Here is a 20,216-nt window from a genome sequence, read left to right on the forward strand (position 1 = left end):
GAATATTTTGAATTTTCATTGGAAGTATCCCCTTGAATAATATATTTCATTTCAGAATATGAACAGCTCCATGTCTCTCTGTTCTAGTTCACTTTCGGAATGAACAGTTTTGAAGTTTTGTAAAACATACACACATCGGAAAAGTCTAGGGATATTTTTATAACATACTAAATATAAAAATAAATGCATGAGGTCGTTTAATTTCGATTAAATTGGTACACTCGACCACCCTGTAGATTTCTATGGGTTGAACAAAGCCTGCAAAAACGGTAACTAATCTTTTATCAAGTTTTTTACAAACTGTAGGTTTTCGGCTAAAATGAATAATCTGAAAGTGTCGAGTTTGTACATTCTATGCAGTTCTTGCTCAGCAATTAAACTGGAAATATTGTGCTTTAACATGGAACGCCATCACTTACCATTGGCTGAGATGAATAGAGCTGTAGGGCTTCTTCAAGGTGGCATGCGACAAAATGATGTAGGTCTTCGTTTGGGGGTCTCTCAAAGTATTATCAGTCGATTGTGGCGGCGTTTCCGTGAAACTGGCAGTCCAGCCGAACAACATCCAGGGCGAGGACGCGCTACAACTGTAGTTCAAGACCGATTTTTGGTCTTAACCGCAAGAAGACAACCGACAATCACAGCACCTGAGTTGGTTAACGTGTTGCAGCAGACGCGGTAACCATTGGTCGTGATACTGTCAGAAATCGACTGCATGAAGCAGATCTCCACAACAGAAGGCCACTTAGATGCCCACCTTTGTCGAGAGGCAATCGCGGTAGAAGATTAGAGTGATGTCAAGAACATCAAAACTGGGATGCAAATGATTGGGCCACAGTTTTGTTTACAGACGAATCCAGATTTGGATTTCATCCAGATTCTCGTCATAAGACTGTGGAGACGACGTCCAGGAAGTCCACACATACAGAGGTGGTACAGTAATGCTATGGCCGGAATCATGATCGGCGGCAGAACCGATCTCGTTTTTCCAAATCGCTCCCTCACAGCTGGACAGTACCTCGACACCATTCTTCTACCTATCGTCCGTCCATTTGCTGGTGCTGTTGGTGAAAACTTCCACCTAATGCACGATAATGCTCCTCCACATGTCGCGCGTCTAGTGACTGACTGGCTCACCAACGAAGTAGTTGATGTATTGCCATGGCCAGCAATAATCACCCGTCAACTTTTTTTCCCTAAAGCGATCTAAAAAAAAATTATTGCCATTTTTAAAAATATCCCTAGACTTTTCCGATGTGTGTATTTAGCTATACGCGATTCAAACTCACGTCGAAAGTTTAGCGCTGGTATTAAATGTTTTTTAGAAATTGGGGATTCATTGGTCAGTCGGTAGCCAGGCGGTTCGACGTAGGGTTTTGTTCATCAACTCGAATTGACTGCCGTGTTGGTCGGTGGTTCAAGCCCTAATATGAACGATCGATTTTCACTTGATATCGTCCAACCCGTGTTAGGAATCACACGTTAGAAGGTAAGACCTCGTTAATCCTCAGCTCGCACAAGTTTTGACTTCTGAGGGTTGTCGTTCGTAGGGGTGCGACAGCTGGTTAACGAAAAAAGAGATTGTTTAAACAGATTTTTAGTAGATGATTCTGTTGGATCATTTTCTTCTGCATTTGTAAGCTGTTTTACCAATCTTGAGTAATTAATCTATAGCGTCTTCATCAAGTACGAAATGATTTCTTCAACATTGTCTGATGATGTATTTTTTGTTTGTTATGTCAAGTAAAGATTTTTCTGGGTTCTCGCGAGGATATGCGAGACGCTTTTTAGAATCCATGATGATGGTCTGAAACAAATATGAAGGTGGCAATAAGGCGCTTAGAAAAACTTGATTCCGTCCGACCCGGACGGAAAAAGAGGAAGTCTGCCCTGTTCCCGACCTAAATTGAATTTGGATATTAACATCAAAAAATAATTTCATTAAGATCATGTATATGAGAAAATATAGTAGAAACCTCAATATTCCAGGTAATATCGAGAAATGCCCACAAATAGTAATTAATAGTTTGAACTAAACATTTAAATTGTCAAATTAACTCGATAGTGAATCAAGATTATTTTATAGACGTGTTGAAGGCAAAAAAGTATATATTCAGTCAAAGAAATAGTAAAATACTTACTGTTCAGTTTATTTCAATAAAAATGTTAGTGAGTTAGCTGACTCTCCTCCGACTTTTTTTAGATAGTAAAATCGTCAAACTGTCCCATCACATGGTTTTAAGTCGACAGAAGATTGATAGTTACTTATTTCAAATCGGCATTTTCACAGTTGACGAATGAATATTGAGTGTATATAGTGTATATTGAGTATATAAAGTGTTCCGTTTTCAAATCTCTCTTTCACAAACTCAATATTGTAGTCCTTTCCGGTATAACAACATTTATTATCAGCAGGCTTAAGTAATAAGGGTTTTGTGGCGTAGGTTCATATGTTGCGGGATATGGATCATTTAAAGTATTATGACCAGTAATGAAATACTTTATTGGGCACGGATGGTGATTTACTCTATCGTTGTAAACGGATTTTGTTATGTATAAAAGTTTTCTCTTGAAGATAATTAGAAAGCCAAATTCTTTTTTTCCCAGAAATTGATCTCTCCTAAAAATGAACCTTTTCCGTTTCTCAATTTCCATGATTTTTTGAAGATAAGTAAAATAATTCACGTTTTTGCAGATGAAAACAGAAAAATAATTAATGTTATACACTCAAGAGGAGTAAAAATTATATTTGGTGTCTTATTTAACATTCATTCATAATGATTATTATTATTGATTTATTTTAATAATCCACAACGAATCGAGAAGTAGCATGGCAATTCTCTGATCATACTACATGAACTAAAAAGTCTCGGGCTAATACATAGATGGCGCTAGTCAGATAGTACTAACCTTCAAAAAAAAGCTGTTCAAATTTCATATTCTACTCATAAGTTTGTGAGTTATTGTGCTAAGAGTGACACTACTTTCGTTATTTTCAAAACAATGGATCAAAATCAATTTCGTGTTTTGATTTTACACTGCTTCTTGGTGGGAAAAAATACCGTTCAAACGAAGCAATGGCTGGTAATGGTTTGTTGACTTCAAACGTGGTCGTAGAGACATCGATGATGCAGAACGCAGTGGACAACCAAATAAGGCAGAAACACCAAAAAACATAAAAAATCTACAAAATCGTTTTGAATGATCCAAAAGTGAAGTTGCGTGAGTTAGCTGACGTCGTAAAGATATCAAAAGAACATATTGGCTCTATATTGCATGAGCATTTGACTATGCGGTGGAGGGTCGAAAAGACCCACTCACTTTGGACCTAACCTACTGAAGAATAGTATATTTTCCTCTGGAGAAACATATTGAATTTACCAGCAACTTCTCAAGGTGAAATAGAAGTTAGCTCTTTCTGTAACTTCTTTCTATTTAAAATAATTAATAACAGTTTTTTTCATATTGTGGAAAATTCACAGAAAAAGTGGGAGCCGCGCGAGTTCACTGTTGACCAAAAACCAGAACATCTTGTTGATTCTGAGCAGTGTTTGGCCATGTTAAAATATAACAAACCGGAATGTTGGCGTCAATATGTGACAGTAGATGAAACACTTCAGTCCGGAATTGAAACGATCGTCATCTGGGTGGAGAGCAACTGGTAAACCTCTTTTAAAGCTCTCGAAAGCACGACAATCGGCTGAAAGGTTATGGTCTTGGTAATGAATGGAATAATATAGGTATTTAGTTGTAAAATCACACAAAACTGATTCATGGCATTTTGTTCAAGAGCATATAATTATGACTATTATTCACAAGGATTTTAAATCACCCATGTGATTTACGAGTAGAATACTATACTTTGTTCACGACCGTTTCTGAATAAATCCATTTAGGTAATCAGTTTTCTCATTTAGAATTTAACATATTATGCACTTTTAGCAGTGAATAATCAGTATTCATTTTTATCAGGCTAGTATTGTGAATCATCTTCGTAAACAACTGAAAATGAATAACAATCGTTATATCAGTGGTTATCATATTGGAAGAGTAGTGATAAAAAAAGTGAATAATGATCATTCACCGCTAATGTTTCATAATATATGTAATATTTCAAGTGAGGAAACTTATAAGAAATTGATTCATTTTGAAACTGTCATAACGAAATAATTCAAAGGAGATTCTTGTTGATTACTTACGATGACACAAACAAAAGTATTCTTCAAAAAATAAATATTTTGACCTGATTGAAATATTATCACGTGTGGAGTGTTATATATTCAGTAAAATGTTGAAAAATCATGCTTATGATACGAGCACAAGATACAATATTATAAATATTATGGAAACGATAGGTCAAGGATGATTTCACAACAGAGCTCTTGAATTTCATTGTCAAATAAAAAAGTTCCGAAAGTAGTACAGTTATACTCACGAGTTTTACTGAGCGTAGTGGATAATGGAAATAGTGAATTACATAAATTTCCCTTAAATACACCTATTCTGGACGTGATCAGCTTAGTTGGACTCTAGTCTGGCCAGATATTATGGTAAACCTAGTTCTGCATACATATTTGGTCAACACATATAATAATTGCCTTGTGTTAGTCGATCCCAGGCACAGGCGAAGCTATCTGGCTTACAGAGACAGGCTTGTCTGGTCATCAGTGGTGTCATCAATACCACACCGTCAGCGGACATGGAGATCCTTCTAAATTTACCCCTTATCCACATTTTTCTGAGAGGAAGGCTAGATAGACTGCATATAGACTTGTGCACATTGCCAATTGCACAAATCAGTTTGATGCAAATTGCAACAGACTGTTGGTTGGCACTGTAAGTCACAGCATTTTAGAAATAACCTCTGATTTTATGCCTCCAACTGTTATGAAGTACTGTTCCCAAGTAGAGAGGACTGGATCCTCCGGGAGAAGGAAGTATTAAGATCAGATAGTTGTTGGTTCACAGATGGATCAAAAACACCTTCCGGTTCTGGTGCAGGTGTTTTCAGTCACAGACCCAGGACAGGGATATCAACCTGCCTAGAAACCTATGCGACTGTATTTCAAACGAAAATTCACACTATTGAATTATGTGCGAAGAGATTGGGAAAATCCAACCTACACATGTCAATAAAAATATTCTCGGAGAGTCAAGCGGCGTTGGAAGCTCTTGGCTCCTACCGAGCAACGTCTAAATTGGTAGCTAATGTCAAAACTGACTCTCCTCGATAGGAAGACTTAACATATTGTCTCTGGTCTGGATTCCTGGCCATACTGGCCTGGAAGGTGATGAAGCTGCTGACTCTCTTGCAAAGGATGGTGCAAGAAAGCGGTTTTATCGGACCAGAACCTGACATTGGCATTGGCAAAGATTGAATACCTAGATGGCAAGAAGATTTACGGACTCCTGGCAGAATATTCCAGGATTGGCTTTCTCCAAGGCATTTATTCACCCTTCGAAGCTTGATACCAAACAGTTGTTGGACTACCGTAGGGATAAACTACGATGTCTAACAGGCCTTCTTACAGGTCACTGTCATTCGAATCAGATGCAGAGACTCGGACTGTCGGAAGACAGTCTAACTCTAACCATCTGACCTGAAAGACAACTCACCATACAAACTAATCGGCTTCGTTAAGAAGCTGGGTTTATTTGGTCGAGTGAAAATAGGTGTAAGCCACAATAAACCCTTGGGGGTTGCGGTGGACAGTCGAATAGTTCCACTGACTTTGGACCTAACCTAACCTAACTTATTCAAACCATAGAGAGGTTACTCCTATTATTATTATTATCCCTATTACTTTGATTAGATTTACAAAGAATGATATCTGTTACAAAGCCTGTCATAAATGTTACGTATACTGAGCAAAATAAATGATTATTGAAAGAAGCCATAAAACAGTTAATCTATCTATAAAGTTCACGAACAATGTCTCGTTGGGCCTTTTTGCCTCCCAATAGTAAGTTCTGACTGAATCAAATAAAATCGATTCTAACATAGTGTTTTAAGAATGAAATAACGAAAAAGTTTCAAAAAGTACATTTGACACTCATAAATATTGAAATTCAAAAATGAATTGAGATGTGAGAATGTCAGTTATTGAGATATTTCAACAACTTGTTTTGTGAATCTCCAATTTTACTGATTGTTCATTTTACCATGATAGATTTGAAAAACATTCTTCAAATTTTTGATTTGGTTTTTTTTATCAGTTACAGCAACCAGAAGTAGAAGGTCAAGAGCACTGTAGGAGATTTAGAATTGAAAATGGAGATTCCCCAGGGGAAAAGGACGAGGTAAGTTGGTTTCCTCATTTCATGTTGAATGTTGATGGAACTGTTCAATGTATGATTAATCCAAAAATAATTATGGATATAAGAGATTTGCATCTGATGAAATCTCACCAACTAATTAGAGTGTTTACTATCGTCTGTGCATCGAAAGTGCGTCAATAGATAACGAAAACTAAGTAAAAAAATTATGAAAATGTTGTAGTATGGAAATGACATTAATTAAAATTCAAATGAAAAAGTTTCATGATCCGAACTCATTCGATCATACCCGAAGTGAACTGGAACTTTGTTATTTTAAGTGGAACATACTACATTTTATTACTGACTTAAACTCCACATAGACTTCTACATCTGTTTTAATTATCTTCAGAAATGTTTGACTTTCAATATAAAATTTTTCATTTGAATGTATTTTTTTTTGTTTCTATTGTGAGACTTCTGGAGAAAAGTTTTCAGTAAACAATGATTAGTCCAAATTTCTCAATTTTTCATAAAGGGTGTAACACAGAAATTGAGTTTGTTGAATTTACCAAACGTTATTATTTATTGAATTCATATCTTTTCATTTCCTAATCTCAATTAACATTCAGAACCATGCTCCCTCTCAATTATATTATATGTACCTTAAAAGCATTGTTTTCATAGGAATACATGTTTCAATAATTCAATTATATGAGAATGAACTTAATTGAATGTAAGTTGGTTTGCAAAAACGCGTGTGAACTTTGGAATGTTCAAAACTATTCAGACCTATCAAAATATCCGACTGATTTTGAATTATTATTGTATGTAGTTCCATACAATAATACAGTCTCGAAAGCGTTCCGTACATTATTCAAGATGTCCGGAGTCAGCAATCGGCATTTCCGAACGATTCTCTGTCGCAGGTGTTCTAGATTTGTAGGCTCAGTATAGTACACTTTCGAATTGAAATGTTCCCATAGAAAGAAGTCCATCGGTTTGAGATCAGGATCCACTGGACCCCTTCTGCCGATCCAACGCATTGGAAAATGTTCGTCCAAAGACTGTCTCACCCAATCATCAAAATGCTGGAATTTCATTTCATTTTCTACTGAATTGTCATCATTTTCTGAAATTTGTATAATCATAGGATCTACATAGTCTTGTACTAGATTTGAGTATGTGTTTCCATAGAGATTACCGTCCAAAAATATCGGCCCAGACATTCAATTCTTGTGGATTTTGTGAATGTGTTTCCATAACCAAATCAAGATTCACATCGCATCAGTAACGACAATTATGTCTATGGACTTCACCATTCAACATGAAAACACTTCCATCTGAAAAACATGTATTGTATAATAGGTTGGGTTATTGGCCAATTTCTCACTGAACACCTCACAAAATTGAAGTTGGCGATCAGGATCATTTTCGTTTAATTCCTGAACTAGCCTCATTTTGGAAGGATGGAATTTGAAGGCTTTCAAAATCTGAAACACACTAGTAGCTGATACACCAGACGATCTAGTTACTTGTCTGATAGATTGTCGATTATCCATTTGTACATGTCCTAAAACTGCAATTTCAACTCCGTCATTTCTGACAGGACGATATACTTCATGTTTTTTGTTGTGAACAGAACCTGAAGTTCGAAACTTATCCATTAACTGTTTAACGTATTGATAGCTCACGTTGTGGTCTAGATGATTCGTAATGATGAATGTGCTTTAGCACATTCATTATTTCGATAATAGGTTGCAACAATTTCCATTCTTTCTTCAGTGGAATAAACCATGAACAGTGAACAAGGATGACGCTTTCAAAAGAAGACTGTATGGAACTAGATGGAGGTTATTTTGAACACTTCATCCGTTGATTGTGTTGCCATCGATATTACTTTTGTTGATTTCCTCAATAAAATGAGCGACAGCAAATTTTCTGGTTTTTCTTAAATAAAACGTTCAACATTCTATTTCTCAATAACCCCCATGCCATTGAAAAAAATAGGGGAGGAGTAATTGCTGACCGCAGAAGGGTGAAGTTTAGGGTATGATTTTCATATCAGAATTAATCTCTCTAGAAATAAAAATTGACGTATTCTCTAAAATTTTCGATTGCATGTCCGTTTCTGACATACAGAGGGCGTCAAGTTTTCCTTGGAACGCCTTGTAGATTTAAGTGAATTCTACTAACGCACTTGGGACGAATAAAAAAAATCTGAATAGGAAGTCATTACTATCAATTTCAGTATAACTCCCAATTCTAAATAACATTTTGTTATATTTTTCAAAATAAATATATTTATTATTTATGGTCTTGCACGTATAGTGTTTGAATGTATCTACTGCGGTTATTCAACATGCAGTAACTTTTGACGGTATTGAAAATCCATTTGTGCAATTGATAAAAAAGGCCCATTCGTTTCAAACTTCATGGATCATACTGTATATGTCCCACTAATTTGTTTTTATGTCAAATTTTCCACACGCTCCTAGGGAGATATTTTATTATTATGGTAATTTTACTAGACCCGTATCATCTCAAAGCTAATACTTCGAGGCCAGGGAGATGATGTTCAAGACAATATATTTCCATTTAAATCACCTTCTAGAGAAGGTAAGGCCGAAATAGCTTTATATATTTTCCTTACTCATACTCTGGACACCTTCCTACGCAGGAATTTGTTTGCACGACCCTGGTTTTTAGCAGCTCTGAATTTATCCGACTGAAATAAAAATGTAAATATCCGACCTGACTAACTTTCAGATCTATCGGGCGAAAAAAAAAAGCAAACTTGAGTATTCGCAGGGGAAATTACGAATGCATACATTGACCGCAGTGACCACATGTAATTTTTCTGAAGTTTACTTGTGAAAAGCTACACGTAAATCTGCTTTTCAGATGTTTGGATCGCCAAGCACGCCGGTCCTTGAAAATCCCGAATACCAAACAAGATGGTACTTCAAATATTTCCTAGGAAAATGTAAGTATATACCAATGAGTTGAGTGAACTGTTAACATTTCATGATATCAAAATTACTGACGGTTTTTTCTCGTTGATTGAAGGTGGATACTTGAGGAAGAGTAACAATAAATAGGCATACACTGAAGTAGAATCTTTATCTTTATTACAACAACTATAATGATAATGTGGTGAATTTGTTGTAAGCCATAGAAATTACTAAATCAATTGAAATCTCGAATATATATAACGCTTAACGAGCAACTCGATTTATGTAGGTCTCTAAATACTCTTGAATTTATAAGTTTGACAACCCCGGTAATTTTCTATAATCTCCAGTGTTGAAATTTGTATAAGTGGCACCCCTGTTCATTGAATTACCTCCACATATAGCTCACACATAAACTTCCTATATAACCTCGTTTTCAGATTCCAAATGTATTATTTAGTTATTTATACTTGATAATGGGATAAAACCCGAAATCGGCTGTAAAAATACAATAACAGTGTTTCCAATCATTTCATTGAAATGATTATGAATTTCCGCAAAATAAGCAAGTCATCAATTACATAAACTATAACGGGAGTGGCGAAAAAAATAAAGATGCTCAATGATAATACTGATGTAAATCATGCCCCAAAGAAAATAACGCCGGCTGCCACTGGTACCCATAAACCAATTGTGACGTAGCTAAGAGCGCGCGAATGTACAATGTTCGCTGCCGTTCTAGATGTAGCGAGAATAATGCTACCGGCTTCGATGGAATTCCGAGGAATCTTCCAGCATCTTCGATTGCCATATATAAGCGCCATCCACTCGCCCATCGAGAGAGTCAAAAGGAAGTGACAGTGTGGTATGCGAAGCGGTCTAGTAAGGCGATAGACATTCGAATAATAGTTGAAGTTTCAGTTGAAGTGAAAGTTTGATTATTGTTCAGGGTAGTCAATTATTGGTAAACCGAAGGGAAAAAAAATAACATTTGGTGTCAGAAGTGGGATCCAGTCTTGAAAACTGTACGAAAATGGATTGAAAAAGGAGTGAGGCCAGAATGGCAAGAATACCAGCAGGAAAAAGGTTACTGGCTCCAATGGGACTCTATGTGCATCCGAGATGATTTACTTACTCGGAAATGGGAAAGCCCGGAAGGAAAAACCCACAAATTCCAGAAAATCCTTCCAAAGACGAATATCCCGAATATACTCTAACAGCTCCACGATATTCGCACTGGATCGCATTTCAGAGTAAATAGAACTCTAGCGAGATGCGTGAGAGGTAGTATTGGGTCAATTGTCGTCGAGACGTGAAACAGTGGTGTAAGCGTTGTGGCCTGTGCTCTTCGAGAAAGGGTCCGAAGACAAGGCAAAAAGGAAAGTTGAAGCAGTACTTGAGTGAGTGCCCTTTCGAAAGAATCGTAGTCGACATTCTGGAACCACTTCCTATGACCAAATCCGGTGACAAGTACGTTATGGTTGTGATGGACTATTTCTCCAAATAGCTTGGAGTATTCAGGCTATTTGGAGAAATATTCAGGTCATATTCAAAAACACTTCATTGTGAGATTTTCACTAAACCATTCCACAAAAACGCAACACGGTTTCGCCATACGATGGCTTCTTCGGGCGTGTCTTCACGAAATTGATGAATGAATGGATATTTTTTGAGAAAAATGAAAATTCACCTTATTTTTTGAACAAACAGCGTATATTATACATCTTGTCCTACTAGAAAAAATATCTCATAAAGGAGTCTCCATCATAGCTGAGAATATTTCACCTAAAATATCATGAAGGCAATATTCAATTGTTTTTTATTCCTTGTAACTCAATGTACAGGTAATATGTGTATAGGAATATTTAAAATCATTAATCAAAAATAGAAAATAAATGTTCGAGTTTGAAAGTTGTCAATTTTGATGTATATCATTTGAATTTGAATGGATTTTTTTACGATTCTGTCATTTTTCAGTGCATCAGAACTACGTTGGACTGGATAACGACAAATCACCTTTTTTTCTAAGTATAGTATTAAACGAGGATAGCAGTACGTGTGTTCCCCTCTGTCGAGCGATACTATTCAAGAAAACTGTGAGTATGATTTGAGAAAATGACCAGCATGTTCATATTCATTTCAAACGTGATAATGTCTGTATGGATAAGTAAGTTCCATTTCCGTTAGAATTAACATCGAAACAGTCAAATTCAAAAATTGGTTCGATAATGATGAATTTGTATCATCATATTTTTTTGTGGAAAAGGGATGGAGAATTTTTGTATATGCACAATTTAGTTTCTGCCAGCGTTTCGAACTTAATTGAATATATCATCACTCTACAATGAAATCATTCAAAGAGACAACAAAATACAAGCAAATACATATTGCAATTTGTCATGATTTTTCATTCTGATCTTTAGAAAAAACTAAAATGGGACTTACTGAACATTGGTTAATCCATGTTAGAGAAGTTAATAAGTTATATAACAGGCAACATTTGCATGAAAACGAACGAAAATAAGGGACTAGCAATGTGAAAGTCATTCAACCCCAGGTTGACGGTTTTTATTTACTATTTTTCCAGTTGTAGATGATAGAAAGATATTAGGTGGGGTACTATCCATCCTTCTGTGGTCTCTCCTGATGGTTAATCTGCTTGATGCCCTTGACAGAAGAAAAGTATATCTGCAAGCCTATGCAAATGACCTTGTCATCTTGGCAAGGTCCACGTCGAGAATATCCTCCAAAGCACGATGGACGTTGTTCACAGTTGGTGCCTGAGGAAGCAGATGTCTATCAACCTCAGCAAAATGTGATGATCCCTTCACCAGGAGGAGAAAATTGGACGATCTACCGCCACTTTCCCTCATTCTATTGGGAACGGAGGGAAATATCTTGACATTGTCTTTGATGAAAAACTCACCTGGAACACTCATTTGGAAAAAGTTTTACACAAAGCCAGACTGTCGCTATGGACATGTCGAAGGATTTGTGGTAAAACTTGAGGTTTAGGTCCCAAACAAATCCATTGGAATTATGTGATGATTGTCAGACCAATGATCACTTATGGTGCAATTGCCTGGTGACCGAAGGCTTTACAGAAAACAGCCCAGGCGAAGCTCCCTGGCTCACAGAGACAGGCTTGTCTGGTCATCAGTGGTGCCATAAGTAGCACACCATCAGCGGCCATAGAGATTCTTCTAGAGCTACCTCCTCTCCACAGTTTTCTGTGGAGAGAAGCTAGATAGACTACATATAGACTTGTGCACATTGCCAATTACACAAATCAATTTAATGCAGAGTGCAACAGACTGTTGGTTGATACTGGAGGTCACAGCATTCTGGAAATGACCTCTGACTTTAAGCCTCCAACTGTCATTTACGAACTGCCTTATAAAGTTATGTTCCCTAGTAGAGAGGAATGGATTATCCGGGAGAAGAAAATAGTAAGAGCAGATATATGTTCACAAATAGATCAAAAACATCTTCCGGTTCTGGTCCAGATGTTTCAGTCGCAGACCCAGGACAGAGTTATCTACCTGCCTAGGAACTTATACGACTCTACTTTAAGCGGAAATTTACGCTATTGAATTGTGTGCGGAGAGATTGGAAGAATCCACAAGTCAATAAAAATATTTTCGGATAGTCAAGCGGCGTTGGAAGCTCTTGGCTCCTACCAAGCAAAGGAAGGTGCTGCAAGCAGCTTCATCTGACCAGAACCTGTCATTAGCATCGCTTTAGGCTTTGCCAAATAAAGATTGAACACCTGGATGACAAGAAGATTAATTGATTTCTGGCAGAATCTTACAGGATCGGCTCACTTCAAGGCGTTTATTCACCCTTCGAAGCTTGATACCAAACAGTTGTTGAACTACAGTAGGGATGAACTACGATGCCTAACAGGCCTTCTTACAGGCCACTGTCATTTGAATCATGATATGCAGAGATTTGGACTGTCGGAAGACAGTGTACGTTGCCTCTATTTGGAGCACATACAGCAAGCACATACTCTGTGCCTGCTCCGCTGGGAAATGAATCAGATTTTTAGAGTTCGGCAGAGCCTTACTCTTACCATCTGACCTGAAAAACCACTCACCATACAAACTAATCGGCTTCGTTAAGAAGCTGAGTTTATTTGGTCGAATGTGAATAGGGGTGAGCCACAACAAACTCTTGCGGGTTGTGGTGGAGGGTCGAATAGACCCACTCACTTTGGACCTAACCCAAGATATTAGAGTGCAAGGAAGGGTGGAAACTTTTTCGGATCTGAGTTGAGGAATCCGTGAGGAATAAGCTCTATTCAATCCATGTCTCTTTTATTATTTACACATCCTCGTTTGAAAATTTTGATCATCTCACTTGAAAGCAAATCAGATTTTCTAATTAGGGTTGAACGACAAAATATTAGGGTTTGGAAAATGTTATTTGCGGTCATTTGTTCAATGAAGGCTGTTGAGTTGAAACATTGAGTTTTTTGCATCTATGTGCGATGTATTTTTTCAGAAACAGCACGTTTGTCCAATAAAACATTTTACAAAATGCGGAGCGACGAAAAAGAATATGTTTTCACTTAATTGTTCATGAAATCACAATATGAATGAATATTTCAAATGATTTACAAGCTTGTTCAAACGTAACTTCACCATCTATAAACAAAAGTAGAAGTCATCAGTCTTGTATAATGCAACATTTTCAAACTAACACATTTCAGGGAGCCCAGAAAATTTCATTACCCATATCGCAGCACAAAGTTCTGACAGTGAAACAAATACTGTCGAATTTTCCAAACATGGACAAGATAGAAAAAGGACCGAAGGAGATATTTTCGCCAGATATACAAAAAGACCTGCTACTTCTGGAAGAGCAGGAGGGTTCGGTAAATTTCAAGTTCGGTGTCATATACATGAAACTGGGTCAGACCAGCGACGATGACATTTTGAGTAATGGTAAGTACTTCATTTGATTACAATTCGTTGTTACAGTTCCGGCATGTCCAAAATGAATTGAGAAAGCTTTTCCAGTTGTCGCTCGGAAAATTGAGTTATTCAAACATTCTGATTTCTTGTAAGTTAGTTATTAAAATAATAGTTCTGGAAAAGTTTCGTTCTTAGCCGAACCAAATAAAACATTTTAAAAAAATCCATATACAGACGATACATCCCGAATGTATGATGTGATTATGTTCATGATTATCCTGAATTTCAAAAGAAATTAATGATTTTTTTTGCCATGTTCCACCCAGATGCCTCACAGCTATGTAGTGATTTTCATACAACCCTTTGAGGTTAACAAAATTGGTTTCATAGAGAATTTTGAAATCTACAGTAAATATTGAAATCCAGGATGAAGTGTTCCTGAATTTTTTGTACATATTTATGACAGAAACAGAGAAAGTGCTATGAATTTTTCTGTCATCCGAATTAGAAACGATCTTCATCCATCTGTTGAATCGATAAAAAGTATTGGGTTGGCTGAACGCATTCTGGCCAGACTGTGATTTTTCAAAAGTTTGTTTGTTTTAACACCAGTCAAAAGTATGGAGCCTATAGAATATACAAACATAGGGTTGGCTATTTTTTACTGGAATAATTATTCGATTGGCAGGTATAAACAGGTTAACTCCATTAGTTCAGACTCACATTGGATAATATGATTTAAAGTCATTTGAAATACCTGAAAGAATCAATAGAATTAAGAAGTTTAGCTAAAAAAATAACACTTTTATCAAGCAAAAAAACTTTAATTACAATGAATTAAAATACAAGCAACAATTGAAAATTGTATAAGTGAAGAAATTAAAATTAAAAGATTTCAAGCTAGTTACTTCACGACGTTTCGAATTTTAGTATCCACAATCGTCATCGCCCGAAGACTGGCATGCTGCTGTAATTCTTTTTTTGAGTTCTTCAATAGCAGAAGGTTGTGTTTTATGAACAATGGATTTAAGATGCCCTCGAAAGAATAAATCTAAGGGTGTGAAATCCGGTGATCTCGGAGGCCCTCCAACTGCTCCCCTTCTGCCAATTCATCTATCCGGAAATCTCTCGTTTAACTACTGTCGGACGGAAAGAAAATAATGAGGTGGAGCACCGTCCTGCTGGAAATGTAACAGATCCTCCTGCAAAAGTTCATTACCTTCTGCATCCATTTTAGTTTTCAACTCTTAAGTTATAAGTGGATCGATGATCTCTTCAAGGAATAATGGAACAATAATAGCATTTCCAAGAATACCAGCCCAAACATTATGTTTTTGTGGGTGTTGTGTATGTCCTTCCCAGAAATATGTGGCGTTTTGTCACTTCAATAGCGCCAATTTTGTCTATTAACATTGCAATAAAAAAAAGTGAATACTCATTGATGTTCAACATAAGATAAGAGATGGTGTTGACTCGATGAGTCTCCTTCATAATCATTCTCGTGGAGCTCTGGAAGAATCCGCATTTTATATGGATGAAATTTATGCATTTTCAATGCTTCCCTTACAATCTCGCATAACATTGTCGTCTGTTCTGATACTGATCGTAAGGAGCTCGTGGGACCTGCAGCAAATGGTCCCAAAACTTCAATTTGACCTTCATTTAGTACACTGGGGTTATTTCTTTTTTTTTGTCACTGGAACCAGTTTCGTGGAACTTAGTAACAAAACAGGACGGCTGGCTGAGCAAACTTCCAAGCTATGGCTTGTCAGATCCATTTTTGTGTATGGCTTTCCAGCTTCCTGAAAGAACGTTCCCTGCAAGTGGCTGTCGATGGGTATCTCTTTTATCATCAACGCTGGTGTTCCTCAGGGATCTATATTGTCTCCAACCTTCTTTTTATTGTATATCAACGACTCATTGGAAAAAAACAAGAATCAAATATATTGCTTTGCTGACGACAGCACACTTGTTTCGTCATTCCATTTGGATTCCACGACATCGGCGGCGGATGCACATCTTCACCGGCAGTAGGAGGTTAATGAGGATCTAGAAGTAACTTCGAATTGGGGTTAAAATAATCAAGTTCAATTCAATGCCACAAAAACCCAGGCATCGGTTTTCTCCAAAAAGATTAATGTCAGGTCAGACAATTCCACTTTCTGCTTAGATAAGTTTGTTGGGGGTTGAAATGGACACCTATACGTCTTGACACAATCATGTCGCTGGAATTGCAAAAGCTGCTTCTCAAAAACTTGGAACACTGTTCCGAACCAGAAAACTGTACACACCTCAGCAACTCATGTATGTAGCTCCGCCCCTTAGCATACCCTGAAGCTGCTGGATCCCATCCAGAAAAGAGCCATCCGCCTGATTGAAGACGCAAACGTCACTTGCAACCTTGATAGTCCGGAACATCGAAGAAAGGTTTGATATTTGTCTCTCTTCTATAGATACTTTCACGGGAAATATTGAAGTGACTTTTCACATTTGATTCCAAGAACGATACATATCAGAAATACGCGAAGGACTGTGGCTGCCCATCTTTTTAAGGTTCAACTCAGTACACCTCGAACTTCACTTTTCAAGAACTCTTTCAGTTGGAGAACTGCGTTCACGTGGAAAAAACTTCTTGAAAACGTTTTTCCAACTCGATTTAATCTCCAGCGATTCAAATCCAATGTGAATCGCTACAGGCACCGCTCTTAGAGCACCTTAAGGATTTTCCTGTAGTACTTGTGTTATGTCCTGAAAAAATATCTGGATTCTAGTGTCCATTCTCCAGCGCCGTTTATTCTTATCTTGCCTCATGATTATTTTACTTTCAAAATTCTGCCAACCGTCCAAATTTTTCGCAGACTTCCTATATCATCGTTTTTGCAATAACACAGCGTTCATTTCGATACGAGATTTATTAGTTTATCAGATATGTATAAATTATCAGTATCGACTTACCTGTTTATACCTGCCTATTCAGGCAAAAGATAGTCCGTGTATTTTGTATAATATTTTAAAAGCCTCATACTTTAGATCACTATTAAATTTATTTATTGAAAAAATGAAAGTGAAGTTTATAAAAAAGTCATTTTTGGATTTTCATTAATCATATCCTGAATTCAATATATTCTTCATCGATTGAGCATATGGACGAAGGTTGTTTCTAATTAGGAAATCATATATAATTCATTAGTTCGTACTTTCATTGTCTAACATTATATAAAATGATTTAAAGTCCCTGAAAGAACCAATAAAAATAAAAATAAAAAAAGAATAGCTGACTAACTGAGTAACAATTATATTAAGCAAGAAAACTCTGAAATGAAATTACAATGAAATAAAATTCAAATGAAAATAGAACAATTAAAAAAAAACGAGTCAAGTTACTTCACGACGCGACGTTTCGATTGTTAGTATCCACAATCGTTTTGAAACAACTTGATAGATGACTTGAATATTCATAATAATGAATGGGTGTGTTCGTATAGTTCGAAGGTCAGTTTTTTAAGCTTTTTTCATTATTCTCAAATAAACTCAGTGCTCACAACAAAAATCGTGTGATATGTTTCCAGTTCGAAATTGATGAACCTCCCATCAACCACATATTTTGTTATATGTTATTACACAAGATTCAATGTAACATGATTTCATGATCAACAAACAATTATTCTCCATAAAGAGATATAAAATGTGTTTGTCTTGTGAAAAAAAACTTTTCAATTTCATAATATATCATAGAGTGAAACGTTATTTATACAAATGCGCACCATTAATCATTGCAGTGTCACACGATAATGAAACAATATATTTTGTGATCGGCAAAAGTCAATTAGGGAAATGAAATTTTTTTAGTGTCGATTCAACCACAGCGAGAACCATTTTCGTTTCGTTATGATGAAAATCGCAATCAATACTTGATTGATGGGACGTTGAACTAACTTGATTATTACACCGTGCCAGTAGTTCCCGTTAAGGGATTATTTCAGTAGCCATGAATTGGATAATTGTCCTTTGAATTGTGGTGAATAATGAGAGATTTCAGAACGGAAAAGTAATGGAGTCATTGAGCATATTCAGCGGACATGTTCACTGGTGCTTGTTTACTGGAAAATTTTCTTATGAGAGGGGTGAAAATTATTATTTTATTGTCGATTTTTTTAAATCATAAGACATTTACGGTATAAGACTGAAAAATTCTGCAAAACGTTCAGGTTCCTATTTAGAACATTTAAAAAAGCTTCACACGTTCCTAGATAAAGCGTCTGAGTTATCATGAAGAATACATCAGATAAAACACATGGTCTTTCTCAATTATCATTATCTACTATCTTGAAAACCACGTGAAAATTTCCAAAGCACCAGCTAACTCAAAAGAATACTTATCCCATAATTAGACAAGTTATCTTCATAGCACTCATTTCTTATCTTGACGAATATTATTTTGAATTCAATAATGAGATAGACTAATGGAGACTTTGTACGTTGGTTTCACAGTTTATTCAGGAGACTGTACATCTACACTAAGAAGAGACAACTTTAATCGCAAATATGTGCATCTTTGTTCCTCCGAATGCTTTCTAGCTCTTCATTATGCGCAGGCCGCAAAAATTTCACCCTTTTTCCTATTCTTGACAAACTGTAATTGAATTTTATGTATATTAATATAATAATTTAAGAAAAGTTTATTTATTAATAAAATATTTCATTGATTATTTCATGTATGTACATATATTACAGCTACCATAAGCCAATTGTTACTTTTGTAGGATTGAATAATAATATTAATAATGCACATAAACAAAATTAGTATCAAATATTTTAAGCCACGTTTTACATAAAATATTACGTGCTTGCTGGTTATATATTTATAATAATCATAAATAGAAGACCATGGCAAAACCCGAGAGCCAATTGAAATTGACACCAGCCGTGAAAGCCTAGATTCCTATATTGTTGTTATTGTTATTTGTTATTGATAAGTCGTATTATATTATATTTAAAAACTTACCTCTCGTTCGGAGATTCTGTAATGTTCCGAGGACCATCTTCTGCTTGTTTCATCAAATTTTATATGATCACTATCACCGAAAGCGGTGATAGTTTTACGTTATATGCTCACTGTCAACGGTATACCTCGATCGCACACTGAATACTGAGTCATGCGAAGCGAAGAGAGAGAATCGTTTGTTCGAAATACGGCCAATAGCGCCAGACATACTGGCGTCGTTATGCGTTATGTTACCAGGCGGTTTCCCTCCCGTAAAAAGTCATCACTTCGAAAAAGCAAAAACATGTCAAGTTTCAATTCGAATGGAAAATTTTTCTATCATAACCTCAACTGTTATATCTCACTCAGCGCCCCGTGGTGATCATCGCCCCTATAATTTCAATAAGGACTATTGGTACTCAGTATCACACATCATTATATTCATATTAAACTCATCCAAGGTTTTCCATTTTTTGGGTTCAAATAATACAGGTAGGTATATTCTTTCAATTCTTGTATTCTTATCATAACTTGTTCACATTAAATTTCAAATAAAGTACTTATATTAGTTTGAAATACGAACAGTTGTTCGTTAATATGGCATGGATGTATTATAAATTATATCACGATTGTCTATATTTTTTATCAGTTTTGAGTGTGTGAAAGAATTAATTTTCTCAGACGATGGAAAATTATTTCTATCATGGTATGTGAGCATACTATTGACCTATTCAGTTTTCTTCAGACTTCCCTAGTATTTTTGAATTGTCAAGGAGTAAATGACATTGTATAGGGTGTTTGAAAAATGTTACGTAGTCGTTGTGCCCTGCGCATCCGCCAGTAGTAAAAAATTGTGGATATTAGAAAGTTTTCTGTATCAGAGCTTTTTTTTCGGGTTTGTTGGCGATGATCCGCAGGTTTTATCCTCTCTTCCTATATTCTTTGATAGTAGCTCGTTCTATGGACTACTTCAGTCTCTTTGAAGGCAATAACGTGGATGCTTCCTTTGAATACATTTTCAACTACTGCTGATTTGTTGGTATCCCACAGAAGACAATTTATCTCGTGATCGTACTGGAGATTCGTTTCATATAAGACAAATAC

At 36.2% G+C, this 20,216-nt stretch overlaps 1 protein-coding gene across 4 annotated transcripts in view; it reads left to right on the top strand.

Annotated features, from left to right (window-relative positions):
* The window catches only part of LOC111513790 (GTPase-activating Rap/Ran-GAP domain-like protein 3), a 574,796-nt gene that overhangs the window by 479,471 nt on the left and 75,109 nt on the right, over window positions 1-20,216 (top strand). For all 4 annotated transcript variants that reach the window (XM_074169581.1, XM_074169582.1, XM_074169580.1 and 1 more), the window contains 4 exons: window positions 6,217-6,300; window positions 9,160-9,241; window positions 11,187-11,305; window positions 13,924-14,158. In XM_074169581.1, the coding sequence (XP_074025682.1) occupies window positions 6,217-6,300; window positions 9,160-9,241; window positions 11,187-11,305; window positions 13,924-14,158 (520 nt within the window). The remainder of the gene's footprint in view (window positions 1-6,216; window positions 6,301-9,159; window positions 9,242-11,186; window positions 11,306-13,923; window positions 14,159-20,216) is intronic.

This window comes from Leptinotarsa decemlineata, unplaced genomic scaffold (assembly GCF_025532065.1).
Source record: "Leptinotarsa decemlineata unplaced genomic scaffold, Ldec_3_MD MMD2_P_RNA_scaffold_5, whole genome shotgun sequence".
Taxonomy (NCBI): domain Eukaryota; kingdom Metazoa; phylum Arthropoda; class Insecta; order Coleoptera; family Chrysomelidae; genus Leptinotarsa; species Leptinotarsa decemlineata.